The sequence below is a fragment of the Lepidochelys kempii genome, chromosome 18 (genome assembly GCF_965140265.1).
Source record: "Lepidochelys kempii isolate rLepKem1 chromosome 18, rLepKem1.hap2, whole genome shotgun sequence".
Classification (NCBI taxonomy): Eukaryota; Metazoa; Chordata; order Testudines; family Cheloniidae; genus Lepidochelys; species Lepidochelys kempii.
Genome location: NC_133273.1, coordinates 3,154,302 through 3,181,634, shown reverse-complemented (window position 1 = coordinate 3,181,634; position 27,333 = coordinate 3,154,302). Strand labels below are relative to the sequence as shown.

Below are 27,333 nucleotides of genomic sequence, written 5' to 3'. Positions count from 1 at the left end.
ATTGTAACCAGGTCACATAACGAAGCTAAAGCCTGGCATGTGACCAAAGCTCAATTACAGAGCTTTACTCTAGTCAGTGGAACTACGCCAATTTACACTATGGGGGACTGTGACAAAGTGGGACTGTTCTTAATGTTTCCTCTGAATAGTGTGGGGGTGCCTCAGTTTCCCCTAGGCAGTTCTTAAGTATCTAGGTGGTGGGGTAAGGGTGTATGATCATTGCAGAGCCCTAGAGGGCAGGGGTGTGCAGGAGTCTGGACACAGAGAATGGCCGACACCCTGTTTCCTGGCAACTGATGGCCTGGGCCCTTCCCCCCTGCAAGGTGAGAGCTAAAGGGTTGGAAAACAAAGGAATCAGGTGACCTCCTGGCCCAGGAAATGGACAAAGCCCAGAGGAGGAGGGGCTGGAGGGAGGTTCAATTGGGGGCTGGCTGGGACATGGAGTGAAGGGCAGATGTGGTTGTCTGGCTCACTGCCCCCCAAAATGGACCCAGCTGAGGGGTCCTGTTCTCTGCACCTGCAAGCTCTGTTTTAGACCATGTTCCTGTCATCTAATAAACCTCTGTTTTACTGGCTGGCTGAGAGTCACGTCTGACTGCGGAGTTGGGGTGCAGGACCCTCTGGCTTCCCCAGGAGCCCGCCTGAGTGGACTCGCAATGGGAAGCGCACGGAGGGGCAGAGTAGGCTGAATGCTCCGAGGTCAGACCCAGGAAGGTGGAAGCTGTGTGAGCTGTGTGTCCTGAAGACAGGCTGCTCACAGGAAGGCAACTGCCCCAGAGTCCTGACTGGCTTCATGGGGAGCAGTTCCAGAGCATCATCCAGGGACTCCGTGACAGGGACTAAGAAACCAGCCCTTTTACTGAGCTGTAACCAAGCCTCCAACTCTGTTTTTGTAGCTGCAGACAGGCTTAAAGTGAAGCTAAGGAGAGCAACAACTGCACACTAGACTGCCACGTTGGCTCTGCTCCAGGAAAGTGTCTCCCTGGGATTCCCCCTCCTGAACGAAACAGCACAAAAGTGATATCACATGGAAATAACTCTTAGGCCATGCAGTGCTATTTGTTGTTCTATCAAAGAACATTTCAAATGTTTGCCTGGAGGGCAAAAGTCTGGGATGACCACCTCTTTCCTTTTTATTCTATTTTATGAGCAGACACGATTCCCTGTTTGACAAGCCCCGATGAGATTTCAGACCCCGAGTTAGCAGTCTGAACTGAGGCAGATCTCTACAGTGATGTCAACAGGAGCTGTATCTGAGTAGGGCTGCTGGACTGGGCAGTCAATTCCGGATGCACCGTATAAATTAACAAGTTCAAGGAATATTTTTAGCTGGGTATCCTTACAGGACAATGTATAAGTAAAGGCCCCTTTGGCATCCTGCAGAAATTGATGGAAATTCCCACTCCTACAGGAGGAAGACAACCTTGAATATATTCCCCTGTGCCTGTTTAACTCTCTTCAATCACTTTGCTGTTTTGTTACCTCGTCAGGTCTCTTTTCTTTCCTACCTACCGTGTTGCTTACTGAGCCTAGAGGAGATACTTTGGCAGCACACTGGTAATGCAGTGCAGAGAATTTTACGGTACATAGGCCAATTCTTATCCTGATTTACAGTCCAGGCATTCCACTGAAGTCCACAAGGGGGCAGAGGGTATAAATCATGGCAGGACATAGCACAGAAATACCTTGTGGCAACAGCCACCCCTCACCAGCGCCGATAGCCGTCACCTTGGAGATGTCAGGGGACATCAACGCAACCTGGTCACCTTAGGCCACGCCCACACGAGGACAAAATGTCACGTTTTGAAATGCACACCTGTTAGCAAATGGTTTGTCTACACAGCACCGCAGTGCAGCTACGGGGGTACGAACTGCAGAGCTCACCAGAGCGGCTCTTTAGCTGCCCCCTGCGCACGCTGTGGGTGTGAACTAAAAGGTTCCTAGTTCACATTAACACAGTCCTGGTGGAAAGACTGAATTCACGTGCACTCGGTCCTTTTTGGTTTGCAGCAGGAGTGTCCACGGGGCAGTTAGCGTGCAGACCTTTGGTGCACTCTGCCATTCACACCCCTGTAGTCTTTTCAAACGTAAAGATGGCCTTACCGGCCCAGACCCTTCCCCCAGTGGGGCAAACAGAAGTTTTGCCATTGATTATAATGCGGATTCCCTGTCCCTCCCTCCACCCCTGCCAATTATGCAGTCCTTCCCATGAAATCACGACACTGTGTGAAGCCCCAGACCCAGACATACCCATTTAGACTGCAGAGGATGGAAGACAGACCCATGATCAGGTTAGCCACAGAGAGGGCATTGGCGACATTCTTGCGGACAAACTCCAGAGCCTGGGCTCGGCCTGCTTGCTCACTCAGGAACAGCTTCTTAAAGTGGTGAAATATACCTGGAACCCAGCAGGGGGAGAGAGTCAGGACGAGAAGACCTTTGCGGCTGCCTTTCAAAAGGAAATTATTTAAGCACAGATCCTTGAAGAACAGGAGAGGCCCAATGGATCAGCGTTGAGTCTATAGTTAAATTCCCCAAGTATCTGTGAATCGCGTCTAGGGTCAAGCTGAGGGAGTCTTAGAGAAGGCTGATTTTATTGTGTGAACATGGAGCTAGGTTTCTTATAGGGATCCTATTGCAATGTGTCCTGGGACACAGAACAGCTGTTACAAGGGGACAGGAGCTTCTTGGCCTTATAGGTTTTTTTCCTTAAATAAAAGTAAAGCCAATAAAACACTAAATACCAATCGCAGCCCAGTTTGGATTTTAAAGAATTGATGCAAAAGTGGTGGAACAGGGACAAGGACTAGTGCCCCGCAACTCCAATGCTCTATATTTAGATCCTTCCTTCAAAAAAGTTTGTTTTGGGACAGCCTTACAAAGAGGGGAGTTTTCCGGCTATTGGTGTGTAAATTAGTACCTGACTCCTCTTCTTCGTGGGGAGACCCGAGACAGCCAGCAGTTCCTCTGCCATTAAAGGGGTCAGCACTCATCTTGGTGCTTCCTTTGGCAGCTGTCAATGCTGAAGTGCCAGCCTGGCTGTAGCCCTTCTGCCCCACATCATGAGACGATTAACATGAGATTAGCTCCCAGAGTTGTCTTTTAAAAACCATACATGCTGCCCAGAGTATTTTCATGCACTTTCAAGCCTTATAGTTTCACACCTGCCTAATTTCTAGTCACTGCATGTCCTCACTCAGCTCAGCTTCACTCACTTGCGATGATCTGGCCAGTTGCAGCCCTTGCATTCTTATATATGCACACCTGTATATATTCATAGGGATAGATGCCTTTTGCTTTCCTCTGTCCTTTTAGCCCCGCTCCCCTGAATAGCATGTTACAGAGGGGAGGAAAGACTGCAACATTAAGATGTCATCTCAGGTAGTAGTCCAGGAGAACTGCTACCTCTGTAGACTTTTTATTCATAGGAAGGGGACATTCCTGTGCAGGGGGCTAGCACAAAGCCTACGCACCACTGAAGTCATCAAAATTGGGTTTAAATGGAGCATAGGGCTTGTGCTGGCCGAAAGTGATGGGAGTTTATGCACGTTAGTTTTGCAAGACATTGGGGGGGGGGGGGACCACATCAGTTGAGTTCTAAACCACCGCAGCCAGAGATAACATCACAAATGAGCAATTCACTCTTCAGATGTTCAGCCCAGCTGCCCCAGTGGCTTTCATTCACCCCATTCTATAACCATGTGCCACAATTATACAATTGAATATGCATTTTTTTAAAAAGCTTATCAGAAAATTCTTAAAGCTGTTTCTATTTTACTCCCCCACACCCAACCACTAAAAGAAACATTTTTACTTAGGAAAAAAACCAAAAACCAAAACTTACAATAAAACCAACCCCACGTTTTAAGCTCTATTTATCTTATATACCTATAGGGCTACTCTTTAGAGAAAAAGGTTAAGGGTCATGTCCTACTAGTGTGTTTTGCACCCTGCCCTTGACGTGTTTCCAAAGCCAGGCAAGTTCATGAGATTCTTCATCTGAAAGAAAACAGCATGTCAGAGCAAAAGCCATCAATGTGAAACGAGTCAGATTGGTGTATACGGCTTTACCGCCCTCCCTTCAAGCCCTCCCAAGGCTCATACTGGGACAATACAGTAAAAGCCAGTAACGTGTAAGACACATCTTTATCAAAGTTTCACTAGCACTTTCTCTCGTGAAAACAAGTTTCCCACGAGGCAGCCATTGGGCCCCCATTTGGAGGTACCATCTGCAGTCAGGCTTATTCTTTTTAAACTTCAGCGGCCTGCTCACTTGCTTGATCTTTGTACAAAAGCACAAGTTAGTTTTTAAAAAATAACTGTTAAACATCCCATCAAAACTGTAAAGCTGTGTCCATTCTAGGCAAAGTCAGAGGAACCGAGGGAACTAGTCCACTTAAACCTAATACTTGAGCAGATAAAACATGCACCTGGAGGACTACGAAGTCTATTTACCCCACATTAGAAACAACCCCATTTAGATTAACATAAAACACAGCAAAAAATTGGTTAGAAGAGGCACCATTTACATCAGTGTGTGCATTTGAAATGTTTGATTGACTAAAACCAAACTGATTGTCAAAGTAATGCTCACGAATCACTGAAATGAGATACCTACTAACAGATCTCCCAAAGTAAAAATGTTTCCTGTACTTAGGGCTTGTGGGGAGCAGTCAATTACATCCAAATTTTCAAATGAACTTCCTGAAAAATATTCTGTAAGAAATGAAATGTAAAGGACAGATTCTTTTGTAACCATCAAAAGCTGAACAGCTGGGCTGTTGGTTCATTTAGCATCTGTTCCATTTTTGTAGGCTGTGCTCTTTTACCACAAGCTAAGAGAAATGTCAAAGGTTACAGACACCATGGAAAGAGAGGCAAGTAACATAAAAGAAATCGAGGTGATTCCATATGAATTAAATGCATGTCTATTTGTAGATTTGGGACCAAATTTGCCACCTCACTTTGGCTGCTCTGTACTGTTACAATGATTAAAAGCAGCAATAAACCAGTCTTCAACAACCATTTAAACCAAGTTTGCAGCCACCTAGCTCCTTTATGTTGCAAACTTGGTTTAAATGGTTGTTGAAGACTGTGGTGTGGTGATACAAAATGTACTGGTGATACTGGCTCATTATATTTGCAGGGATAAGGCTGTTTACAAGATTACACCCGTGCACTCCCACACAATTCAGTAGATACAACCAAGGGAAGAGTCTTGTCTCTCTATCTCGAGTGCTTTTTTAATTGTGCTGCTGGTTGGAGATTGGGAACAGCAATAAAGAAATAACATTTTTAAATAGATTATAATTGCACTTTAACTTTTCATCTCAGTAATGTAAAGACTCCAATATCACTGTTTATCAAAGAAATAGAAGGCCGCCTATATGCACAAAAAAAAACCAAAACCACAGAACAGCAGGGAAGGGCAGGAACAAAAGAAAAAAATGCCCCTGCCCTAACTTGTCCACCTTTGTGCAACTATGGGAACTGAAAACAGCAGCCAATGGTAAGAAGCCAGTTTCAATCATTTTATTTAATCGCTCATTTTCTTCTCTGGAGCAAAATTCATCCCTTTGTAACACCATTGACTTTAATGGGTTTGTACTAGGCTTGAATGTAGTTTTGTATGTTACAAGCGACTTGGCATCAGATCTTGTATTGGGCATTCCATTGAAAACTGGGGCTCTGGGTTTTCAGCAACTGAAACTAAGCCTGGGGCAGAAGACCCACTTGCAAGGGCCTATGTACCATTTAAATCCCATTTAACTCTTGAAAATAGGGTTTATGTAGGACTTAAGAACACCAGAGTGCCTTGCAAGCGACCCTCCATACAGGGTGGGTATCACCCAGAGTGAAAGACTGAGCCTTCTATTCTGAGACCCACTCATTCCAGCCTGCAGAGTGTTTTCCTGGGTTACACACATTCCGCTTTGTACCAGTTTGCTTTGTTTTATGTTAATTCACCTGCATTCTACATATTCCAGCAGGAACCTTTAGCACCGGGACTTCGTTTCCTCTCTCAATTAGAAGGGAGCTTGTTCTCCCTCTCTATTGCAAGGACAGTGCAGTCATGTTGTAGGGAGAGTTGCAAAATATCTTGACCTTTCCCTACCTGGATTTGGGGTCTACCCAAGATGAAATTTTTGTCTTCCCTATGTAATTTTGCAGAAGAACCTCAGATGATCCTTGGAGGATTCCTATTCAGGTACAGACCCAGCCAGATCCTGTTTAGCAACATACTCTGGAGGCACAATGGCAAGATGGGCATAATATAGTGCATGTTTTATGTGCTAAAATAGTATTTTAAGTGAACAGCTCTCTTCATTCATATCCCAAAACACCAGTTAACAGCTCCTTAGTTTGGTGCAATAAGTGGACATCACAGTTCATACTATACCTCTCAAATGGAACACATCTGTGATGTTTAAAGACAAAAAAAAGACTTCTTTGCCTATAAATTATTTCATCATCAGGTACTATTCCCTCTGCCTTTGAATGCCTAGTGTATTGAACACTGCGCAGTCACACACACCCCTGCCCCTACTCAATAATCACCACCCACCTGATTTTATTTGTTGCTTTTGTTGGAATTCAGCAACTAACATGCAGCCAAATGCAACAGATGCAACATTAACAAGAGACCCTCACAGCGTATTAAATTTAAAAATCTAACCACGGATATTCAGTTTTACTCCTTCAGCTTTTCCAGCTGAATTAAACAAAATACTTAAATCTATTTAAGGAACAACCCCTGATAGGACACCTGTTCTCACCCCATACCAAGTGGACCTTTCCCCATCTCTATGATTTTCTGTCACAGTTGAGAGGTAGGCCGAAAATTATTGCAAATGTCATGAAAGTGTTTTGTCTTCAGACACACAGGTGGATCTGGCTCATGCTAGAAAATTCCCAGAATGAGCCTTGCAAGTGTCTTTTCCTTAGATGCCAATACCGTTACAAGTCCAAAATTTAAAAACATCCAAGATCTCTGCTGGGATTTTTTTTTCATTATTATGATTTGATGTACAACAGCTGTTCTCCCACATTATGAGCTTCTTCAGAAGAAACAGAACCTCTGAACTGAATCTGCCAGGCAGCGGCTTGCTGGTTTTTTTTTATTCTACCACTGATACTGGCTCAAGTTTTATTTATTATGAAACAGTTATTTTCACAGGGAGCATACAACAGGGTCTTGACTGAGCGTTAACAGAAACCTACCAAAGGCCTAGAGGCCTGATTTTCCCCTCACGCACACTGGTACAAACCCAGAGTAACTCACTAATGTCAGCGGAGCTACATCACCATACAGAGGAGGTGAGACTCATGCCCTGTGCAGTCCTTCACGTCCATGCAACGTGGGTATAAATAAATCCCCCACGCCAGATGTCTTCATTCACTTACACTCATTTAGGGCCTGATATTGCATTCCCTACTCAGGAAAGGCTCCAACTGACTTTAATGAAGCTTTGCAGAAGAAAGCCCTGAAGGATCCAGCCTTTGCACACTAACCCTGGCTAACTCTTGGGATCAATGTCACCCCAATCCCAAGGGGGCCTGTATAAACTCCAGTACACCTCTAGACCCGTAACAAGGGGCCTTGTTTAGGCCCTCTGCACTAGGATGACTTTCACTCTTTATAACCTCATTCTTACAAGATAAGTTTGAGAAAACACCATATCCTGAACCAAAATTAGGGCATTCAGAAGAGGGGTCTTAAAAAGGAGGGCTGAGCAGGGTTGTTTACATAGGTTAATTCTTTGCGTCACTCCATAGTTGCAGGGGGACTAATTAAGTCAGGCCATTAAATAAAGAACTCTAAACCTATTATAAGCCCGTACTGTGACATCAGTGAAAATCCAGCCTTATTAAAGTAGCCTCAGAACTGTCATCACTGACCCTTCTTCAGCCCATAACATCTGGAAAGTAGTGTCAGGAAAAAATAGCAGGATATATTCCTCAGCGCCGCAATAGCAGCCAGCTTGATGGTCTTCAGTCAGATCACAAGTGAGTAGCCTTGAGAGCTACCTGGTGAATTTCAAGATGCTTAGATAGATATTCTTGGTAGTTATCCAACAAAGCAGCCATCAAAACTGATAATTCACTAGACGTATGAGACAACCTTGAGCACACACATTATGCCTATTTATGCCAACGGAGTTCGACAGCGTGTCAGAGAATGGACTCCACAGTGTAACTTTTAAAATTATTTGTCCTCTTCCTCCCCTCTCATTTCCCTGCTCCCATAGAGGTCAACACAAGTTTTGCCATTGACTTTAATGGAACTGGACTGGGCCCTCAAGTTATAGGACCTGATTCATCTCACCAGATGCATACAAGTCTAACTTCCACTGACTTGCAGTAGTATCACTCATTAGTCATTCTGGTGTAAGTAAGAGCAAAAAACAAGAGTAACTCCACTGAAGTCGAGTTACAGTGCTGTAAAACGGAGGAAAGTGAGAGGAGAATCAGGCCCATAGACTTACGTTAACTCCTTTCAGCCATGTCACAAAATAGGGCAGACATTTAGTTTAAATAAGCTAAATCCTTACTCCAAACTCCCCTTTGAATGGATTGTCTCGGAGTTTTGCTGGTGTAGATCCAGAGTAACTCTGCCAGGATTACTTGTCATTTTCAATGTACATCAGGCTAAATAAGATCTGAATCCAGTCCATTACCTTCAGTGGTCAGAATAAGGGCTGACGGATGTGGCCCACAGAAGTGTATTCTCCTATTATTCTCTTTCAAGTTAAATATCAGCCCATCCCCCAAGAGTTAAAACTTAGTTCTTCTGAAGAGCCCTGTCGAATTAATGAAACCTCCCGGCCCAATATGAACTGCGGGGTTACTAACCACCTCAGAGTTGTTGCAGACAGGAATCCTCCCCAGCAGAAATCTTGGATTTTAACAATCAGTGAAAACAGAGAAAAGCAGCAACAAAAGGATCAGAATCTTGATATCCAACGATGCTTTTGGCATCACAATGGCCGGCTGCTGGCATCAGCAGTAACAGAACATGGAGAGAGGGTGCTCAAAGGGTTTTAAAAACAAACCAAAAAAAAAAACAAAAAAACAAATCCAAGTATGAAATTGGCATTTCTTTACCTTTCTGTTGTAAAAAAGGGATTATCCACTGGCCTCCAGTAAGGCAAGTTTGTTCCACTTTTGAGCAGTGTCTTTCACAATAACCTGTGTACACTTGCATCAACTGTGATTACTTGGGGGAAGGAGGTTAAAACATTCAACCAATGAGTGTTAACTATCAACATCCCACTCCCATGTCCACAGGGCCTGATTCTCCTATCGCATCAATGAGACTCCACTGGCTTCAGCAACGTTTCCCCAGTGTGACAGGAGGATCAGGCTCAGTGTGTCCGGCGTGGTGTGAGGCAGTCTAGCCTCCCCACATTAAAGGCACAATCCAGCTCCCACTGAAGTCAATGAGTCTTTCCAATGGGGCCAGATCAGGTCCCCATGCCATATGGGCCACATTCTACCTTTGGATGCACATGGGCCTCTCCTGTGGAAGTCAGTAGAAGTTCTCAGTAGAGGCCAAAGGCAGGCTGGGCTCCTGCAACTTCCCTCTAATTTTTCCCATCCATGGGCAGAATGAATTTTGTTATGTGTACCAATATGGAGGTGATGTTTGGTGGGATTGGGGTTAGGAGTGTGGAAGGGGTCTCAGGGCTGGGGATGCAGGCTCTGGGGAAGAGTCAGGGATGAGGAGTTTGGGGTGCAGAAGGGGGCTCAGGGCTGGGGCAGAGGGTTGTGGTGCGGGGGTGAGAGCTCCAGCTGGGGATGCAGGCTCTGGGGTGGGGCCAGAGATGAGGAGTTTGGGATGCAGGCTGTCCTGGGCCTGGGGCCAGAGGACTCCCCCCAGCCCTCTCCCCACCAGCAGCAGCTCTGGGGCAGGGGCAGAGGCCCATGGCAGCCCTGCATTCCCCAACTTGCTCCCCTCCCCCCACCTGTGCTGCCCTTTATAGCTTGCTGCGTGGCCGCGCAGCTTAGCAGGAACTTTGGGCGCCTCTATTTCCGAATACAGAACACCATTGCTAGAGAGATAGGAGAATGCCTCTGGTTCTTGGAGCATTTCCAACATGAGCTGTCCAAGCCAATGAGCTCATTATACATGAATTGTCCCAAGACAGACCAAGAAGGCAAATCCTCACTAAGTCATCCAGGTTGCAAGCAACATATTGCCTAACCTATACCCTTCTACAGAGAAAATCTTCTTGTGGAAATTCCCACTTCAAATAGTCTTTTCTCCGAGTTTCCAATCTTGAATTTAAAAAACAAAATGCTAGCTCAGCAAAATGATATTGAGACCCTAGTGAATCTGAAGAAAAATTCTGTCTCTCTCCATCCAGCTAACACTCGATGGTGCCAAGAAAGTGTCTGAAAAAGGGAACGGGGGTTCTTTGTGCACAGTACACACAGTACTATGCAAGTGGGCTTCTTGCACGGCTGGCTTATTTTAATTGTGACATGGTTTAACGTGGCTTTCAAAATTGTAGCTTTTTGTGGCTTCCTGCAGGAACAGCTAGACAGAGAGCAAACATGCCTCTTCGTATAAACTGAAAACAAGATAGCCAAGCTCGGATGATCCACAGTAGAAGAGTCAGAAAGAGGTTTAAAACAATAAAATAGTTCTAGGATAGGTTTAGATCGTATTCAAATCCAATGTAAGTCTAGCAGGAGGCACTCTTCTGGCTGAAATGAATATAGTTATTTCTCATAAATTTACACATTGGCATATTGAAAAGGAAGTGACAAGAGATAATGCAGGGTTTCCCCCAAGATTTTAGGTAAAGGTGTGGACAAGTTCCCAGATGTCCGAATATGCAGCCTCAAATGTACAATAGAGCGTAGTTGGCTCCCTGTGGAGTTAGTTTTAGAGCTGGTTAAGAGGGGAGCAAAGTCTTTAAGGAACAGGGATGAATGGAGGAGTTGGTGCAGAAAATGACATCATCAACCCCTCCGTAGAGCTTAGGGGAAACTCTGCAAAGGAAGAGGAGAGCAGTGAAGGCTCTAGAAGGTTTTCCAGTGTCCCTGCTGGGCATGCTCAAAGTGGTGCCATTGAGCAGGGGAAACAAATTCAAAGTCAATTCTAAGAGCATGCAGTTTCACCTGCCAGGAAGCCATTGTGGGCCTGATTCTCAGGTGATGTAAACAGGTGTAGCGCCAATGACTTTGCGCCAATTTGCACCAGCTGAGATCCTGGCCCTGCAGGAGGTAGTTTTATAGTTTATGAATATTGGTGACCTACCTCTCTTACAGGTTCAGATCCAAAGTATGCCTGTTAAGGTGACACACACCCCTTTTTGGTCCCCTTCACTCAGTTTTATACCAACAGTGACAATTCTCCACTAGGTAAGAGGGAATCGGAGTGACTTGCAAAGGAATAGGGGAAACGTGTCTCATAGGTAAATGGCAGGATAGGAGATTTTGCTTCTTGGAATAATGTTGCTGCAGTAGACTCCGATGAAGATTAAGTGGTAAACTGCTATTTTTGTTTCCAGTGAAGCAACTGTTTGTGCTTCCAACCCAGAGGGGCCTTCCTGTCCATCAGGAACCTACCATATTCTGGATCACCACCTTGTACTTGAAAAAACGTCATCTAGGTTTCAAAACATGAGCTTTGTTATGGTAGCCTCAGAGCTTTTTAACAGCTGGCATGGGTTGATGCAAAGGCTGAGTCTAAGAACCCCTAGAAACTGTGGTCAGACTAAATTAAAGTAACTCCTCCCACTCTCCCCAATTTGGAGAGCTAAACTCAGGGCTTGTCTACACTACCTGCTGGATCAGGTATAGACGCGATAAATCGACCGCTGAACGCTCTTCTGTCGACTCCGGTACTCCACCAGAACGAGAGGCACATGCTGAGTCGATGGGAGAGCGTCAGCTGTCGTCTTACCACAAGTAGATCTGAGTACGTCGACATCAGCTACGCTATTCACGTAGCTGAAGTTCCATATCCTAGACTGACCCTGCGCGGTAGTGTAGACAAGCCTTCAGAAAAGCCAGCATGCTTAGATGCTATGATCAATACATTTTCCTTCAGTAAATCCCATTAAAAGGGACATCAAGGTTGGTAGACCCAAAGAGCTAACTTGTATTTGCAAAAACCTACATAATTCATTAACAGCTCAATACTTAAATGCTATTTTCTCAGATAAGAAAAAACCCATGCAAGTCACCCAGCAGTCATGCATGCAAGTTTTAAAGAACATAATTCTGATAAGGGAATTTCAGTATCATCAAGTTCCCAAAGGGTGATTAATCAGCAAGAAAAATGGAACTTAAACCTCAGTGTCCTTTTAAAGGACAGATTTGCAGTAAAATTCCCCTTAGTCTCACTATAACTAATTTTGTATGACTTCAATTATCTCAGTCTACCAAGCAAAAGCCTTTCAGCAAAGTTACCTTTAAAATATGAACGTGCTTCCCCCTCTCTCACCTGTTCACGAAAGCATGAAATGTGCTGCTTACAAAGCAAGTTATCAATTTCCAGCCACAATTAAACAAGACATGTCACCCCTCTGTTCTCTAATAATACAGGGAGCTGAGTGGCAAAGAGACAACAGCCTGATCTGCATTCCCTGCCTGCACTATCGTCCCCAAGGACCTGCCTCTCCACTGTCTTACGTCTTGTGCAGCCATTTACACCTATGCAAATGGGGGTAGAACACACAACTTCTCACTCACATAAACTAGTGTTAATCAGCAGTAACATCAATGAGGTTAATGGCATTACACTAGTTTTTCCACCACAAAGTGCAATCAGAATCAGTCGCACAGGATTTAAACACTATCTCTGCTAACTCCGTTGTTCATGCTGATGTGAATGGGACATAATTAAGAGACTGTCTATTCCTCTACCTTCTACAGCAAGGTCCCCTGATTTCTATGGGACCCCAGTGCTGAAACGTAGAAATTCTGCAGCAGCTTCAGGAAAATGTGGTTTCTTTTAAAGGCTTTTTTTCAATTACATATGAAAATGCTTCATACAATCACTACGGAAGCTCCTGCATTATTTATATCTACATTAAAATGAATTTGTTTTCCACTCCCACAATATTTGCAAAGCACTGTGTATTGGCAACTCAACTGCAGTGCAGAAGATGTCAGGGAGAAGCTGAGGTTTTGGCAACTAGGAAGGCATGGGCTGGACATATTAGCTGAATTAACTTGCTAGAGTGAAAGAGTTAAACAGGAGCATTTGAATTTTCATCATCAGCCATCAATAGCCAACACGCCACTGACATGAATGGGGCTAGTCACCATCTCTCAGATGTTGTTCCCAGCCGGCTGCATAATCAGCAAGACAATTTTGCATTGATGTAGGCTCAGTTCACACTTAAAAGATTATCTGGCAAACACAGGGATGAGCACTTTTTAAAAAAATGAAATGCACTTCTGTGGCACAGGATGGATTCTGTGACACTGTCAAATAGATGGGTATAATTAGACCTATTGAGACTGGGGAGACACCCAAGGCCAGATTCTGATCTCACTTATCCTGCTTTTACACCAGCATAATGCCATCGACTTCACGTGGTGTTTGCCCTGATTGACATCACTACCAGAGAAAACACACAGTCTGGGCTCAGGGTCACAAGAATGATTCAGGACAAGTTTCAAAATTGCATCCCAGGTACACAGGACAGCACGGCTGTATTGCTCTCATGTAATCCTTCTGTGGGGTGGGGGGGGAGGGGGGGGAAGAGGGGATTTCACCCATGATTAATTTCAACCGAACGCTGGCATCTTAACCCAATGGAGAAACTGTTGCACGGAGAGGCTGTGAAAGCTAATCTCATGCTCCAAATCCAGTCATTCTGCAACCAAGCAAAACAGAAATTACAGTTTAAGAAATTTAAACCCGTCTCCATTCAAATCTTAAAGACAGTGGTTTTGCATGACTCAGCTACATCCAGTGTATTCCTTGGCTGTTAGAAGGAAGTATTTAAAAGAGGATCCAATTCCTGTTCCCCAATGCAATCACCTCTCTCGTTCAAAGCAGACGGAACTCACCCTTACTAACTGCACAGGAGTACACAATTGCTAGTTCAAGCTGACTGCAGTCTGCGTTAGGCTAGCAGGGGGAAAAAGGATAGTAGGAGAGAAGCAGCTATCACATGAGCCAGCTAGATTCTCTCATAAGCAGCACACAGAGCCTCTCTAGTTGTATACCTCCAGTGGAGTGAATGTGAAAAAAAGGAAATAGTCAGAGACATTTAAAAACTAGCAATATCACACAATCCTGATACTGTAGGGCCATTCAGGAGAGGATTTCTAAGTAAAAATGCTCCCTTGGCACATACTGTGTTTTAGGGGAGCTGAAGAAATGCTAATTCAGAACCTGTGTTTTCCTACTTGTTTCCTCATTAGGTGGAGGGCAGCATGTGACAGCATAGGGACCGGCTATCTTGGAAGGGAACTGTCGCTGGGGGGTTGTTTGGTCATTAGTAGTTACACGATCATTCAAATCGGATTGTGAAAGTTCAGAAGTAAAGATGGATCATGCCCAGGAATGGTTGTGTGAAAAACCTTCTAGAACACAGACATGGCGACCAGTGAGGAAAGAGAAAACTCAAACCTACGTTAAAACAACCACAAACAAACCAACCTCAGCAATATCAAGGAAGGAACTTTATGGACATCACAGAATCACACATTACAGACCAAATGCTGCCTTTGGATGCGTGTGCACGGCTCCTAATGACTTCAAGGAGAGTCGCATGCACCCATCGCAGAATATAGCTATTTGGCTCCTTGGTCAGCCTATCACAAAAGGAGACAGAAAAGGCCCTGATCCAAGAGCCATTAAATTCCATGGAAAGACTCATGGATTTCAACAGGAAATGGACTGGGCCCCAAGTACAAGAACAGTGTCAGGCTTAACTTTCAATCTCCAGGCTTTGTTCCTTGTCAAACCAACACTTACAGTGCACTTGGGGGGGGGGGGGGGGGAATTTTAATACACACAAACACACGTTAAAATTACACTGAGACCCCAGCAGGCCAGGCTGGCCAGAATGTTAAATGATTATGTTTAATATTTTTAGCTCTTTGAGACAGAAACCATGTCTTCCTATAGGTTTGTACATTAAGTGCAATGAAGTCTCCTGTTCTTGGGACTTCAGATGACAGGAGCTACTGCCATTAATAAGAGGTCAAGTTTTATTTTTTCCATGAAGTACTGAAAAGAAGGGGAATGACTTTTGGCTGAATTCATCTTTTTACACCTTGTCTCAGTTGTACCAGAGTAATAAACCCCACATGCCAGTGGATTGTTAATCACAAGTAATTAAGGGCTTGTCTACACTGGCAAAGCGCCCGTGTAGACAGTGCCCCAGCGCTGGGAGCTGCGTCCCCCGTGGAGGTGGCTCTGCTGTGACCATACAAGCCATGTTACGTTGCCACTGTAGACTAGCCCCAAATCTTACATCTACATGTTGTGTAGTTCTTTGTGTGGCTAAGCCTGGTAGGCCACATTTCAGCCCAAGGGCTGGCTGTACCTTATACTTCGGCCAGGGGGAGAGGGGGAACTAAAGTCACCAGGAACAGGCAGGAAGAAAGGGTGTGGAAAGCAGGGCACGGTGACTCTGCTCTGTGCTCCTTTCCTCTATAAACTGTCCCTCCACAAGCATCCACAGGGCTGGGGCTCTGCGGAGTACGAAGGGGTGTGCTGGGACCAGATGCTCCACTTTAAGCTGGTGGATTCTGAGAACTCCAGCTTCCCCTTCAATTCCTCATCTAGGACAGTATGGGGTGAACATGTGTGGGAGGTGCAGAGCCAGTGTCAGAATGGCTTCGGAAGAATCAAGCGGTTGGCAGAGGGGGAAATGGGAAACCCAGGGACCACTGCCTGCCTATGCCACAATCCCAGGATCTGTGGAGTTGCAGTCTGGTAGCTCTGCAGGATTTCAGACTACAACTCCTTCCCTCTGCTCAAACTGTAATCAAAGCCAGAAAAAAGGTCCCATTAAGAAGGGCAACACAACTGGCCAAAAATGACCAGAAGTGGGTGAAAAGTTTTGAAATTCTGACCCCAAAACAAGTGATGAGCAGGGGGTGTACAAAAACATTCACAAATTCCCACCATTTTCCAACCAGCTGCAAGAACTACTGGACAAGCTTGGTGGTTGTCTCTTTGCAGTTTCTGGTCTAAAATGAAATCTTTTCTCCCCTCGTCCTCATCTATACACTAACAAACCTCTGGCAACTAAACATCTTTGCATGATAAATTGAACATTTGCTCCATGCTTCCTCTCTGGTTCTCAAGTTTTATGGATGCTGGTTTGTTTGTTGGTGTTTTCAGTGGGAAAAAAAAAAAAAAAAAGAGTTGGATCAGTAGATCAGTATGCAGAAAGGAGTAAGACATGCTCAAAGTTTCAAGAAGTACTCACCAGAAGGGGGCGACACCATCCACATCTTTGCTGAATTATTATGGGATACTGCACTCTTCTACTACTGAAGACTAATAAAAACATTTACAGAGGTTAGATCATGCTCACAGCATCTAGTGATCATTGCCCAAATTGCTCATCTCAGTTACCAAATGGGTATTATAAAAGGCCAATTAACTGGGGAAGGCTCTGCCTGCATCTAAATACACCCACCGTGTGCGAGACTTGTTACCAAAGCACAACAAAAAACACTTTCAAGAAGTGCTGTTGTACCAAATACCCAAACTTCCCTAGTGGCCAGAAGTACAAAAGCTACACACCAGAGACGGGCATATCCTTCGGAACAATACAGCTCAGCATTTCTGCTTGCTGGCACAACACCTCATTAGCACGAGGCCAAAGCTTGCTTCACACAGTTAAACAAACAATGCTCTCAACTGACAGAAGCAGGCTCAACTAGCAAATAGATTGCTTCCTGGTCTCCTGTGACAGCCCCCACCGCTGTGCTTCCGCGGGAGCATTTGGTCCTAGAACCCCCTGAAAGCAAAGCGCTGAGATTCTGTGCGTGAGTTTGAGCTTTGTCATTGCTGCATAAAGTGAGCATCCACATGGCACTACTAAACTCACAGGCTGGGTCTTCCAAGGGGCCGAGATGAGTTGGGGGTTTAAATCCCACTGATACGGAGTGGGAGCAGAATTCCTAACCCAGCCTGCACTAGGCTCAGAATGAAACTTCCCAGGACTGATCTGGGGACAATTCCACAGGATATTATGGTAATTACTGTAGTCTGAAAGGAAGATTAGTGCTTGTGCAATTTCAAGACAAAACTTGCTTATACAAAAGAATCCCTGAGATTTGAAAGACAATTTATTAAGTTTAGAAACGCACTGTTAAATAATTAAACAACCCTTCCCTCTTACACAGAGAAAAACTTTAAGGAAACTGATAATTAACATATAGATACAGTAAGAGTAAGTGGCAGAGATGGACTAAAAGTGATTTTGCTATAAGGCCCTGTTCGAAAAACAAGATTTAAGCCTGAAGAAAAGTTTATCCTCTGCTGGATCCAGTTACATGTCCCTGCAGTCGGAGACTTCCCTGGTATTTTCATCCCGCAGTGCATTGCGCTCCTGAAATCCCAGGGTTCAGAGACTGCTCCGAGGTTTCGGAGATGCAATGTTATCATTCTAGAGCAGGGGCGGGCAAACTTTTTGGCCTGAGGGCCGCATCAGGTTTTGGAAATTGTATGGAGGGCCAGTTAGGGGAGGGAGGCGTGCCCCCCCCCCCACTTCTTGCCCCCTGACAGCCCCCCGGGACCCCTGCCCCATCCAACCCCCCCTGTTCCCTGACTACCCCCCTGAGACCTCTGCCCCCATTCAATCCCCCCTGTTCCCTGCCCTCTGACCACCCCGACCCCTATCCACCCCCCACCCGCTGACCAACCCCCCAAACTCCCCTGCCCTCTAGCCAACCCGCCCTTCTCCCTGCCCCCTCACCGCGCAGCGCAGAGCCCAGGGTCAGGCCGGGCTCTGCAGCTGCTCTGCCCCAGGAGCTCGCAGCCCCCCCACCCGAAGCATCATGCTGCCGGCCGTGCAGTGAGTGGAGGCTGCAGGGGAGGGGCCGGGGGACAGCCTCCCAGGCCAGGCAGGAGGGTCCCGCAGGCCAGATGTGGCCTGTAGTTTGCCCACCTCTGTTCTAGAGCATGAAAACGGGGAAGTTTTAAAGTGCAAGGATGAGTGAATTGAGGGACAATAGCAGATGGATCCAACCAGGGTCGGCCTTCACTGCCCAGAGCGGGTGGGGGTGGGGGTGTGGTCAAAAGACAAGAAGCAGGGTGGGGCTGTGAGGCCGGCCATGGAAGGGAGTTTGGGACAATGGGGGGAGGCAGTGGGGCCCAAGGGCGATGGCTGGGGAGCCCAGGGGGAACAGCGGGGACCGGGAGGATGGGTGGGGAGGCAGTAGAGGCCGGGGTCATGGACTAGGGGAGGCAGTGGGAGCCAGGAGCAATTGGGAGGGGAGGGGGACACAGCTGGGGGCCAGAAGCAATGGGAGGGAGGTCCCGGGGAGGCAGAGTGGGCCAGGAGAGACAGGGGCAATGGGAAAGGGGGAACTTGCATGTGTATTGGAGATGTAGCCACCTGCAGCATCTGGCAAGTGGTGTGGAGAAGGGGTGAATGTTAGGGGAGGCCAGATTGCACATGTGACAGCTTTTCAAAAGTTTAGAGGGAAAGGAAGGTCTGAGCTGCAGTTCGGGGATGGAAGGGGGCTCAGAAGGTTGGTGTAGTTCAGAGAAAACTTTGGAGCAACCCTCTGGGCTAGTCTTCTTCTCGTTCCACCCTCCACACCAGAGCTTGTCAGGTAAAAAACTTGCAAGTACTCCTTCTAACCTCAGAACATGATCAGGCCCTTTTTTATTGGCAGTGGGTAGATTTTTAGCCACTCTAAATCCTTTTGATCAGCGTAATCCATCACACAAGTACCACTTCCTTTGTAAGAGACACCTACTAAATCCAGTGCCTTTATCCCACCAAGTCACTTGCAATAAGAGCCCATGGCAACAGAATGCCAACACTGGACTGTGTTACCTAGGGAGGTGGTAGAATCTCCTTCCTTCGAGGTTTTTAAGGTCAGGGTTGACAAAGCCCTGGCTAGGATGATTTAGTTGGGGATTGGTCCCGCTTTGAGCAAGGGGTTGGACTAGATACCTCGTGAGTCCCTTCCAAGCCTGGTATTCTATGATTCTATGAACCAGGAGGAAAAAGGCCTGACTGTAAGGGACCAAAGTGATCAGTTTTGCAAATCACTCAGACAGCTCTTGCATTTATTGCACTTTGGCCTGGACAGCATGAGAAATCTCCCGTCAGTCCCAGCCACTGGAAGGGAAAGGAGGAGCTTGGCTGGTCAAGCTGTGCCCATCTTTTGTAAATGCCTCACCCGGACTGGACATTCTTCTACTGCTTTACTAAAAGCTACTCAATCTGCAGGGTAAGCTTAGAAGAAAAACAAGTTTTCCTCTGGGAAGGCTCCCCCTGTGGAGAACAATAAGAAAGCACCATAGGCAGCTCTGGTTGTCCCCACCAAGAAGGTAACAGGATAAATTGGACAATCTGGGCTATTAATATCTTCTGCAGACAAAGCAGCCCCAATGCCACTATGAAGGCGATTAGACGGCGAGGAGAGAGCATTGCCCGGCAGCCCATAGTCAGTGACCATTAGGGGCCCTGGGCCAGGTTCTCCTCTCATTTACCCTCGTGGGAATCAAGGAATGGCACCAAAGTTATTGGCATAATACTGATGTAAAAATCAGGTGAAGGGAGAGGAAACTGTTCTAAAAAGTCAGTCAGCTGCGAACCAGCTGAGTGGCGAACAGCAGAGAGGCTAACAGAGGGAGTTTGCCTGGGATCTGCCTGAGAGGAGGTACGCTAAGGGCTGCATTAGGGAGGCCGTGTTGGTGAGTATCTGAATGTCTGTTGTGGGGACAGTTTGACCGTGTGCTTGATTGGTTGTTTGCAAAGTGTGAATTGGGCATGCTTTGTTCCGAGGTGAGCCTTGAGAGGGCCCGACTGTTATAAAAAGCCAGTCAGCTGCAAACCAGTGAACAGCAGAGAGGCTAACAGAGGGAGTTTGTCTGGGAGTTTGCCCGGGGAGAGCTCACTGAGGCTTACATCTTGCCGGCTTCTCTGAGTAGTCACTACAACTCCTGAGAGGTTTCAGAGTAACAGCCGTGTTAGTCTGTATTCGCAAAAAGAAAAGGAGCACTTGTGGCACCTTAGAGACTAACCAATTTATTTGAGCATAAGCTTTGGTGAGCTACAGCTCACTTCATCGGATGTAGCTCACGAAAGCTTATGCTCAAATAAATTGGTTAGTCTCTAAGGTGCCACAAGTACTCCTTTTCTTTTTACAACTCCTGAGGAAGCTCGTAGAAGGAAGGTAACATGGACGGGGGGTGTTCAGCTGTTGTGACCTGCACTGGATGTGCCAGGTTTGTCTTTCTTCCACAGGACAGAAGCGACTGTCTGTACAAAGTGCAAGCTGGTCTCCATATTGGAAGAGAAGGTTCAAGGTCTGGAGCAACAGGTATCGACCCTGCGTTGCATAAGAGAAACTGAAGATTTCCTGGACAGACGTCAGGATATGCTTCTACGGACACAAGGTTCTGAAGATTCAGAGCAGGCTGCGCAGCGGGGACAGGAGGACGGTGAAAAAATTTGGCAGCATGTGACCTCCAGAAGAAGAAAGGGGAGCGTCCATGTACCAGCAGGGCAGATACAGGTAAGCAATCGTTTTCATGTTCTCTCCACAGGTACTAATGTGGAGAGTGGACTAGATGATACATCTGAGGGAAGGGAACAGAAGGAGACTCCACCGATTGGAAGGCATGAGATGCACTGTCCCAGGGATGGGGGTTCCACGACCATCGCTCCCAAGAGCTAGGATTCACAATGTGACGGAGAGACTGCCGAGGCTCATCAAGCCCTCGGATCGCTACCCCTTCCTGCTTCTCCACGTGGACACCCATGATACTGCCAAGAATGACCTTGAGTGGATCACTGCAGACTACGTGGCTCTGGGAAGAAGGATAAAGGAGTTTGAGGCGCAAGTGATGTTCTCGTCCATCCTCCCCGTGGAAGGAAAAGGCCTGGGTAGAGACCGTTGAATCATGGAAGTCAACGAATGGCTACGCAGGTGGTGTCGGAGAGAAGGCTTTGGATTCTTTGACCATGGGATGGTGTTCCAAGAAGGAGGAGTGCTAGGCAGAGACGGGCTCCACTTAACGAAGAAAGGGAAGAGCATCTTCGCGAGCAGGCTGGCTAACCTAGTGAGGAGGGCTTTAAACTAGGTTCACCAGGGGAAGGAGACCAAAGCCCTGAGGTAAGTGGGGAAGTGGGATACAGGGGGGAAGCAGGAGCAGGAGTGCGCAAGAGGGGAGGGCTCCTGCCTCATACTAAGAAAGCAGGACAAACAGCAAGTTATCTCAAGTACCTATACACAAATGCAAGAAGCCTGGGAAACAAGCAGTCTGGAAGTCCTGGCACAGTCAAGGAATTATGATGTGATTGGAATAACAGAGACTTGGTGGGATAACTCACATGACTGGAGACTGTCATGGATGGATATAAACTGTTCAGGAAGGACAGGCAGGGCAGAAAAGGTGGGGGAGTTGCACTGTATGTAAGGTTTCAGAGTAACAGCCGTGTTAGTCTGTATTCGCAAAAAGAAAAAGGAGTACTTGTGGCACCTCAGAGACTAACCAATTTATTTGAACATAAGCTTTCGTGAGCTACAGCTCACTTCTTCGGATGCATCGAAAGCTTATGCTCAAATAAATTGGTTAGTCTCTGAGGTGCCAGAAGTCCTCCTTTTCTTTTTACTGTATGTAAGAAAACAGTACGACTACTCTGAGCTCAAGTATGAAACTGCAGAAAAACCCGAGTGTCTCTGGATTAAGTTTAGAACCGTGAGCAACAAGGGTGATGTCATGGTGGGAGTCTGCTATAGACCACCGGACCGGGGGATGAGGTGGACGAGGCTTTCTTCTGGCAACTCGCAGAAGCTACTAGATCGCAGGCCCTGGTTCTCATGGGAGACTTCAATCACCCTGATATCTGCTGGGAGAGCAATAGAGCAGTGCACAGACAATCCAGGAAGTTTTTGGAAAGTGTAGGGGACAATTTCCTGGTGCAAGTGCTGGAGGAACCAACTAGGGGCAGAGCTCTTCTTGACCTGCTGCTCACAAACCGGGAAGAATTAGTAGGGGAAGCAAAACTGGATGGGAACCTGGGAGGCAGTGACCATGAGATGGTCGAGTTCAGGATCCTGACACAAGGAAGAAAGGAGAGCAGCAGAACATGGACCCTGGACTTCAGGAAAGATGACTTTGACAACCTCAGGGAACTGAGGGGCAGGATCCCCTGAGAGAACAACATGAGGGGGAAAGGAGTACAGGAGAGCTGGCTGTATTTTAAAAAGAAAAGGAGTACTTGTGGCACCTTAGAGACTAACCAATTTATTTGAGCATAAGCTTTCGATGCATCCGATGAAGTGAGCTGTAGCTCACGAAAGCTTATGTTCAAATAAATTGGTTAGTCTCTAAGGTGCCACAAGTACTCCTTTTCTTTTTGCTAATACAGACTAACACGGCTACTACTCTGAAACCTGTATTTAAAAGAATCCTTATTGAGGTTACAGGGACAAACCATCCCGAAGTGTAGAAAGAATAGTAAATATGGCAGGCGACCAGCTTGGCTTAACAGTGAAATCCTTGCTGATCTTAAACACAAAAAAGAAGCTTACAAGAAGTGGAAGATTGGACAAATGACCAGGGAAGAGTATAAAAATATTGCTCGGGCATGCAGGAGTGAAATCAGGAAGGCCAAATCACACCTGGAGTTGCAGCTAGCAAGAGATGTTAAGAGTAACAAGAAGGGTTTCTTCAGATATGTTAGCAACAAGAAGAAAGTCAAGGAAAGTGTGGGCCCCTTACTGAATGAGAGAGGCAACCTAGTGACAGAGGATGTGGAAAAAGCTAATGTACTCAATGCTTTTTTTCCCTCTGTCTTCACGAACAAGATCAGCTCCCAGACTACTCCACTGGGCAGCACAGCATGGGGAGGAGGTGACCAGCCCTCTGTGGAGAAAGAAATGGTTCAGGACTATTTAGAAAAGCTGGACGAGCACAAGTCCATGGGGCTGGATGCGTTGCATCCGAGAGTGCTAAAGGAGTTGGCGGATGTGATTGCAGAGCCATTGGCCATTATCTTTGAAAACTCATGGCGACCGGGGAAGTCCCGGACGATTGGAAAAAGGCTAATGTAGTGCCCATCTTTAAAAAGGGGAAGAAGGAGGATCCTGGGAACTACAGGCCAGTCAGCCTCACCTCAGTCCCTGGAAAAATCATGGAGCAGGTCCTCAAGAAATCAATTCTGAAGCACTTAGAGGGGAGGAAAGTGATCAGGAACAGTCAGCATGGATTTACCAAGGGCACGTCCTGCCTGAGTAATCTAATTGCCTTCTATGATGAGATGACTGGCTCTGTGGATGAGGGGAAAGCAGTGGACGTGTTGTTCCTTGACTTTAGCAAAGCTTTTGACACAGTCTCCTACAGTATTCTTGCCAGCAAGTTAAAGAAGTGTGGGCTGGATGAAAGGACTATAAGGTGGATAGAAAGTTGGCTAGATTGTCGGGCTCAACACATAGTGGTCAATGGCTCCATGTCTAGTTGGCAGCTGGTATCTAGCGGAGTGCCCCAAGGGTCGGTCCTGGGGCCGGTTTTGTTCAATATCTTCATAAATGATCTGGAGGATGGTGTGGATTGCACCCTCAGCAAGTTTGCAGATGACACTAAACTGGGAGGAGAGGTAGATACGCTGAGGGTAGGGATAGGATACAGAGGGCCCTAGACAAATTAGAGGATTGGGCCAAAAGAAATCTGATGAGGTTCAGCAAGGACAAGTGCAGAGTCCTGCCCTTAGGACGAAGAATCCCCTGCACCGCTACGGACTAGGGACTGAATGGCTCGGCAGCAGTTCTGCAGAAAAGGACCTAGGGGTGACAGTGGAGGAGAAGCTGGATATGAGTCAACAGTGTGCCCAAGAAGGCCAATGGCATTTTGGGATGAATATGTAGGGGCATTGCCAGCAGATCGAGGGACATGATCATTCCCCTCTATCTGGCATTGGTGAGTCCTCATCTGGAGTACTGTGTCCAGTTTTGGGCCACACACTACAAGAAGATGTGGAAAAATTGGAAAGCGTCCAGCGGAGGGCAACAAAAAGGATGAGGGAACTGGAACACATGAGTTATGAGGAGAGGCTGAGGGAACTGGGATTGTTTAATCTGCAGAAGAGAAGAATGATGGGAGATTTGATAACTGCTTTCAACTACCTGAAAGGGGGTTCCAAAGAGGATGGATCTAGACTGTTCTCAGTGGTAGCAGATGACAGAACAAGGAGTAATGGTCTCAAGTTGCAGTGGGGGAGGTTTAGATTGGATATTAGGAAAAACTTTTTCACTAGGAGGGTGGTGAAACACTGGAATGCGTTACCTAGGGAGGTGGTGGAATCTCCTTCCTTAGAGGTTTTTGAGATCAGGCTTGACAAAGCCCTGGCTGGGATGATTTACATGGGATTGGTCCTGCTTTGAGCAAGGGGTTGGACTGGATGACCTCGTGAGGTCCCTTCCAACCCTGATATTCTATGATTCTATGGTAGGAGAATCTGGCCTTGGATTTGCTCGCCAGTGAGGGAACTTGGCTCTTCCATAGGATCTGCCTGTCCTGACGCTGAGAACACCTCGCGGAGTCACTCCTGAGGCGGGGCGGCGGCAGAAGAGGCCAGGGAAGGCTCTGGCTCCCGTGGGCTGCCGTCGGACCCGCGGCTGCTGTATTATGCCCCATGCAGGTTCCGGGGCGGCGAGCAGGCGGCATGTATCATTCAGCTTCCCGGATTATCTCCCTGGACTCCAGCGAGTTACTGATGGACCCTGGAAGCGGAGTAAGACATACCGCCCCCTCGGCCGCCCCGGAACCTGCATGGGGCATAGCACAGCTGCTTCGGACCAAGCCGGAGGCTTTTCCAGGCAGCCGCTTGGGCTCCGCGGAGGGGGGCGCGGCGCGGCCAGCCCGGGACTCCGCCGGCCGCGGGGGTCTCGGGGCTGCTCCGGGCGCGGGGGAGGAGCAGGGGGGCTCGGGGCTCGCCTCCCCTAAGGGGGGGGCTCCACCCGCCGCCCATGCTTGCCCCTACTGCATTCAAGGCACGGTCCACAAACCAGACCCAGCCTCACATCCAGGCCTGTTACCGCTTTGAAAGACGGGAAACCGAGGCACGGAGACGTGACTTACCCAAATCAGTGGCAGAGCCAGGACTGGAGTGAAGCGTTTCTTTGCTCCTAGCCCTCTGCTGAGAACAGTGACCTGGCGCACGCCTTCATTTTATAGCCAATGCCCGTCTCAGATGCCGGAGTCACGGAGCCGGGCGGGGCTAATTTACAGGGCAGAGGCTTTTTGCAAATCATGGTGGACTAGCGGGGTGGGAGGAGCGCTGGAGATCGCGGGCGCAGTGCTTGGACCAGGGTTTACTGCCTTCCGCGACGGGGCGGCCCGAGGGGTGCAGCTGCAGAAGCGGCGGGGCGCTGGTTCCAGCCCCAGCCCCGCCGCTGCACTGCGGTAGTGTAGACAAGCCTCAGCGCGGCCCTCCAGGACAGCCGAGGGTTACGATGTAGATTTCAGTTCGTGTCGGTTTCGGTGCAGTTTGGTGTCGGTGCCTGGGGCATCGCGGGGAAAGTGGACCAAGAAGCAAATATTTTTTTCTGCGAAATGGGCAAGACCTGTCATGCCGCCTTCGGTTCTGAAGCCGCATAGAACAGTTGTGCAGCGCTGACAATTGTGGTGGAGAGCTGGGAGCAGGTGTTCCCAAGGGAACGTAGTTGGGGGCCTAGATAAAACCCTTCAGAGACTGGGGGCGAGGAGTAACTTGGCACAAAGGCACTGAGGGTTGTGGGGGCAAAACGAGGCCCCAGGCAGTTACTGGGTTACTGCAGCTAAGATCACTTGGGGGGAACATGTCGTGCCTGAGGGTGTGAGGAAGGGATGGAAAGGGAGTAAGGGGGGGGGCAGGGGGAATAGGCTGTGGCCGAAGGAACAACAGGCTGCTGCTAAGAGGGACCAAGGTGGCTGAGTGGGGCCAAGGCGGGTCAGGGCGCAACAGGCTGAGGCCTGAGGTGGGGGGGGCTAGGGAGATGACGGGCTGGAGCTGGGGTCGAGTGAGACAGGCTGCAACTGGATGGAGGGGAGTCCAGGAGGGTGAGAGGGAGACAGGCGGCAGCCAGGGGGTAGCAGGGCTGGGGGGGGGTGGGATGATGTGGGGCAGACCGGGGGTGTCAGGTGCAGGGCTGGGGGCTTGGGATGATGGGGGCAGAATGGGGGTGCAGGACAGAGGAGGCTGGAGGCGGGACTGGAGTGCAAGGTGGGGCTGATAGGGACAGGGCGGGGTGGGGGGATGGGGGCAGGATAGGGGAGCGGGCAAGCCAGGGGGCAAGCCAGGGGTGCAGGGCTGGCTGGGAGGGGGTCAAGGGTGCAGGGCTGGGGGCTTGGGGGTGATGCGGGCAAGCTGGGGGTGAAGGGCTCGCTGAGGGGGGTCGCGGGGTGCAGGGCTGGTCCCGCTCCCCGCGCACGGGTGCTCGCAGACGCTGGACAGCTCCCGGGGAGACCCGGACCCGGACCCGGACCCGGACCCGCCCGTACTCACCAGGGGGGCGGCGCTCCGCACTCCGACTTGACTCCGGCTCCGGCTGCTGCTCCCGGCGGCCCCGCGGTCGCTTTTATGCCCGCTCCCCTCCTCCATCCCCGGGAAAATTCCACAGGAAGTGACGGCCGGGGCCTCCGGAGGGAGGGAGGGAAGGAGGGGAAGCAGCCCCCTGCACCGGCCCCATGCACCCCCTGCACCCCCTGCCCGTGGCCCCCGAGCCCCAGTATGCCGCCCCCTGTACACCTGCCCTGTGCCACCCTCAGCAGCCCCCTACATCTCCTATGCCTTCCCCCAGCAGCCCCTATACACCCCTACTCTGCTACCCGCAGCAGCCTCCCCCCCATATATCCGCCGCTTTACTGTTCCCCGGGAATCTCTGTACACCCCCTATGCTGCCCCCAGGCAACCCCTTTACCACCACCAGGAGCCCCCTTTATCAACACTGTCACTATATCACCCCCAATAGTCCCCTATACATCTCCTCATCTTGCCCTCAAGCATTCCCATACTGCCCCAAGAAGCCCCTTACACTGCTCCCTGCCACCCCCATAGCCTGCTATATTGCCCCCATACAACCCCTAACAACCCATTAAAAAGAACAGGAGGACTTGTGGCACCTTAGAGACTAACAAATTTATTAAAGCATAAGCCTTCGTGAGCTACAGCTCACTGC

At 48.2% G+C, this 27,333-nt stretch overlaps 1 protein-coding gene across 4 annotated transcripts in view; it reads right to left on the bottom strand.

Annotated features, from left to right (window-relative positions):
• The window catches only part of TMEM269 (transmembrane protein 269), a 45,552-nt gene extending 18,781 nt beyond the window's left edge, over window positions 1-26,771 (bottom strand). Inside the window, exons 1-4 of one of the 4 annotated variants that reach the window (XM_073317200.1) lie at window positions 26,661-26,771; window positions 25,256-25,722; window positions 16,413-16,483; window positions 2,251-2,398 (exon numbers count right to left, since the gene is read on the bottom strand). In XM_073317200.1, the coding sequence (XP_073173301.1) occupies window positions 2,251-2,398; window positions 16,413-16,437 (173 nt within the window). In that variant the 5' untranslated portion in view covers window positions 16,438-16,483; window positions 25,256-25,722; window positions 26,661-26,771. Of the gene's footprint in view, window positions 1-2,250; window positions 2,399-3,888; window positions 4,000-16,412; window positions 16,484-25,255; window positions 25,723-26,660 lie in introns of those variants that run through there. The other 3 variants (XM_073317199.1, XM_073317201.1, XM_073317202.1) reach the window with 3 other exon arrangements.
• Window positions 26,772-27,333: the final 562 nt, after the last annotated feature.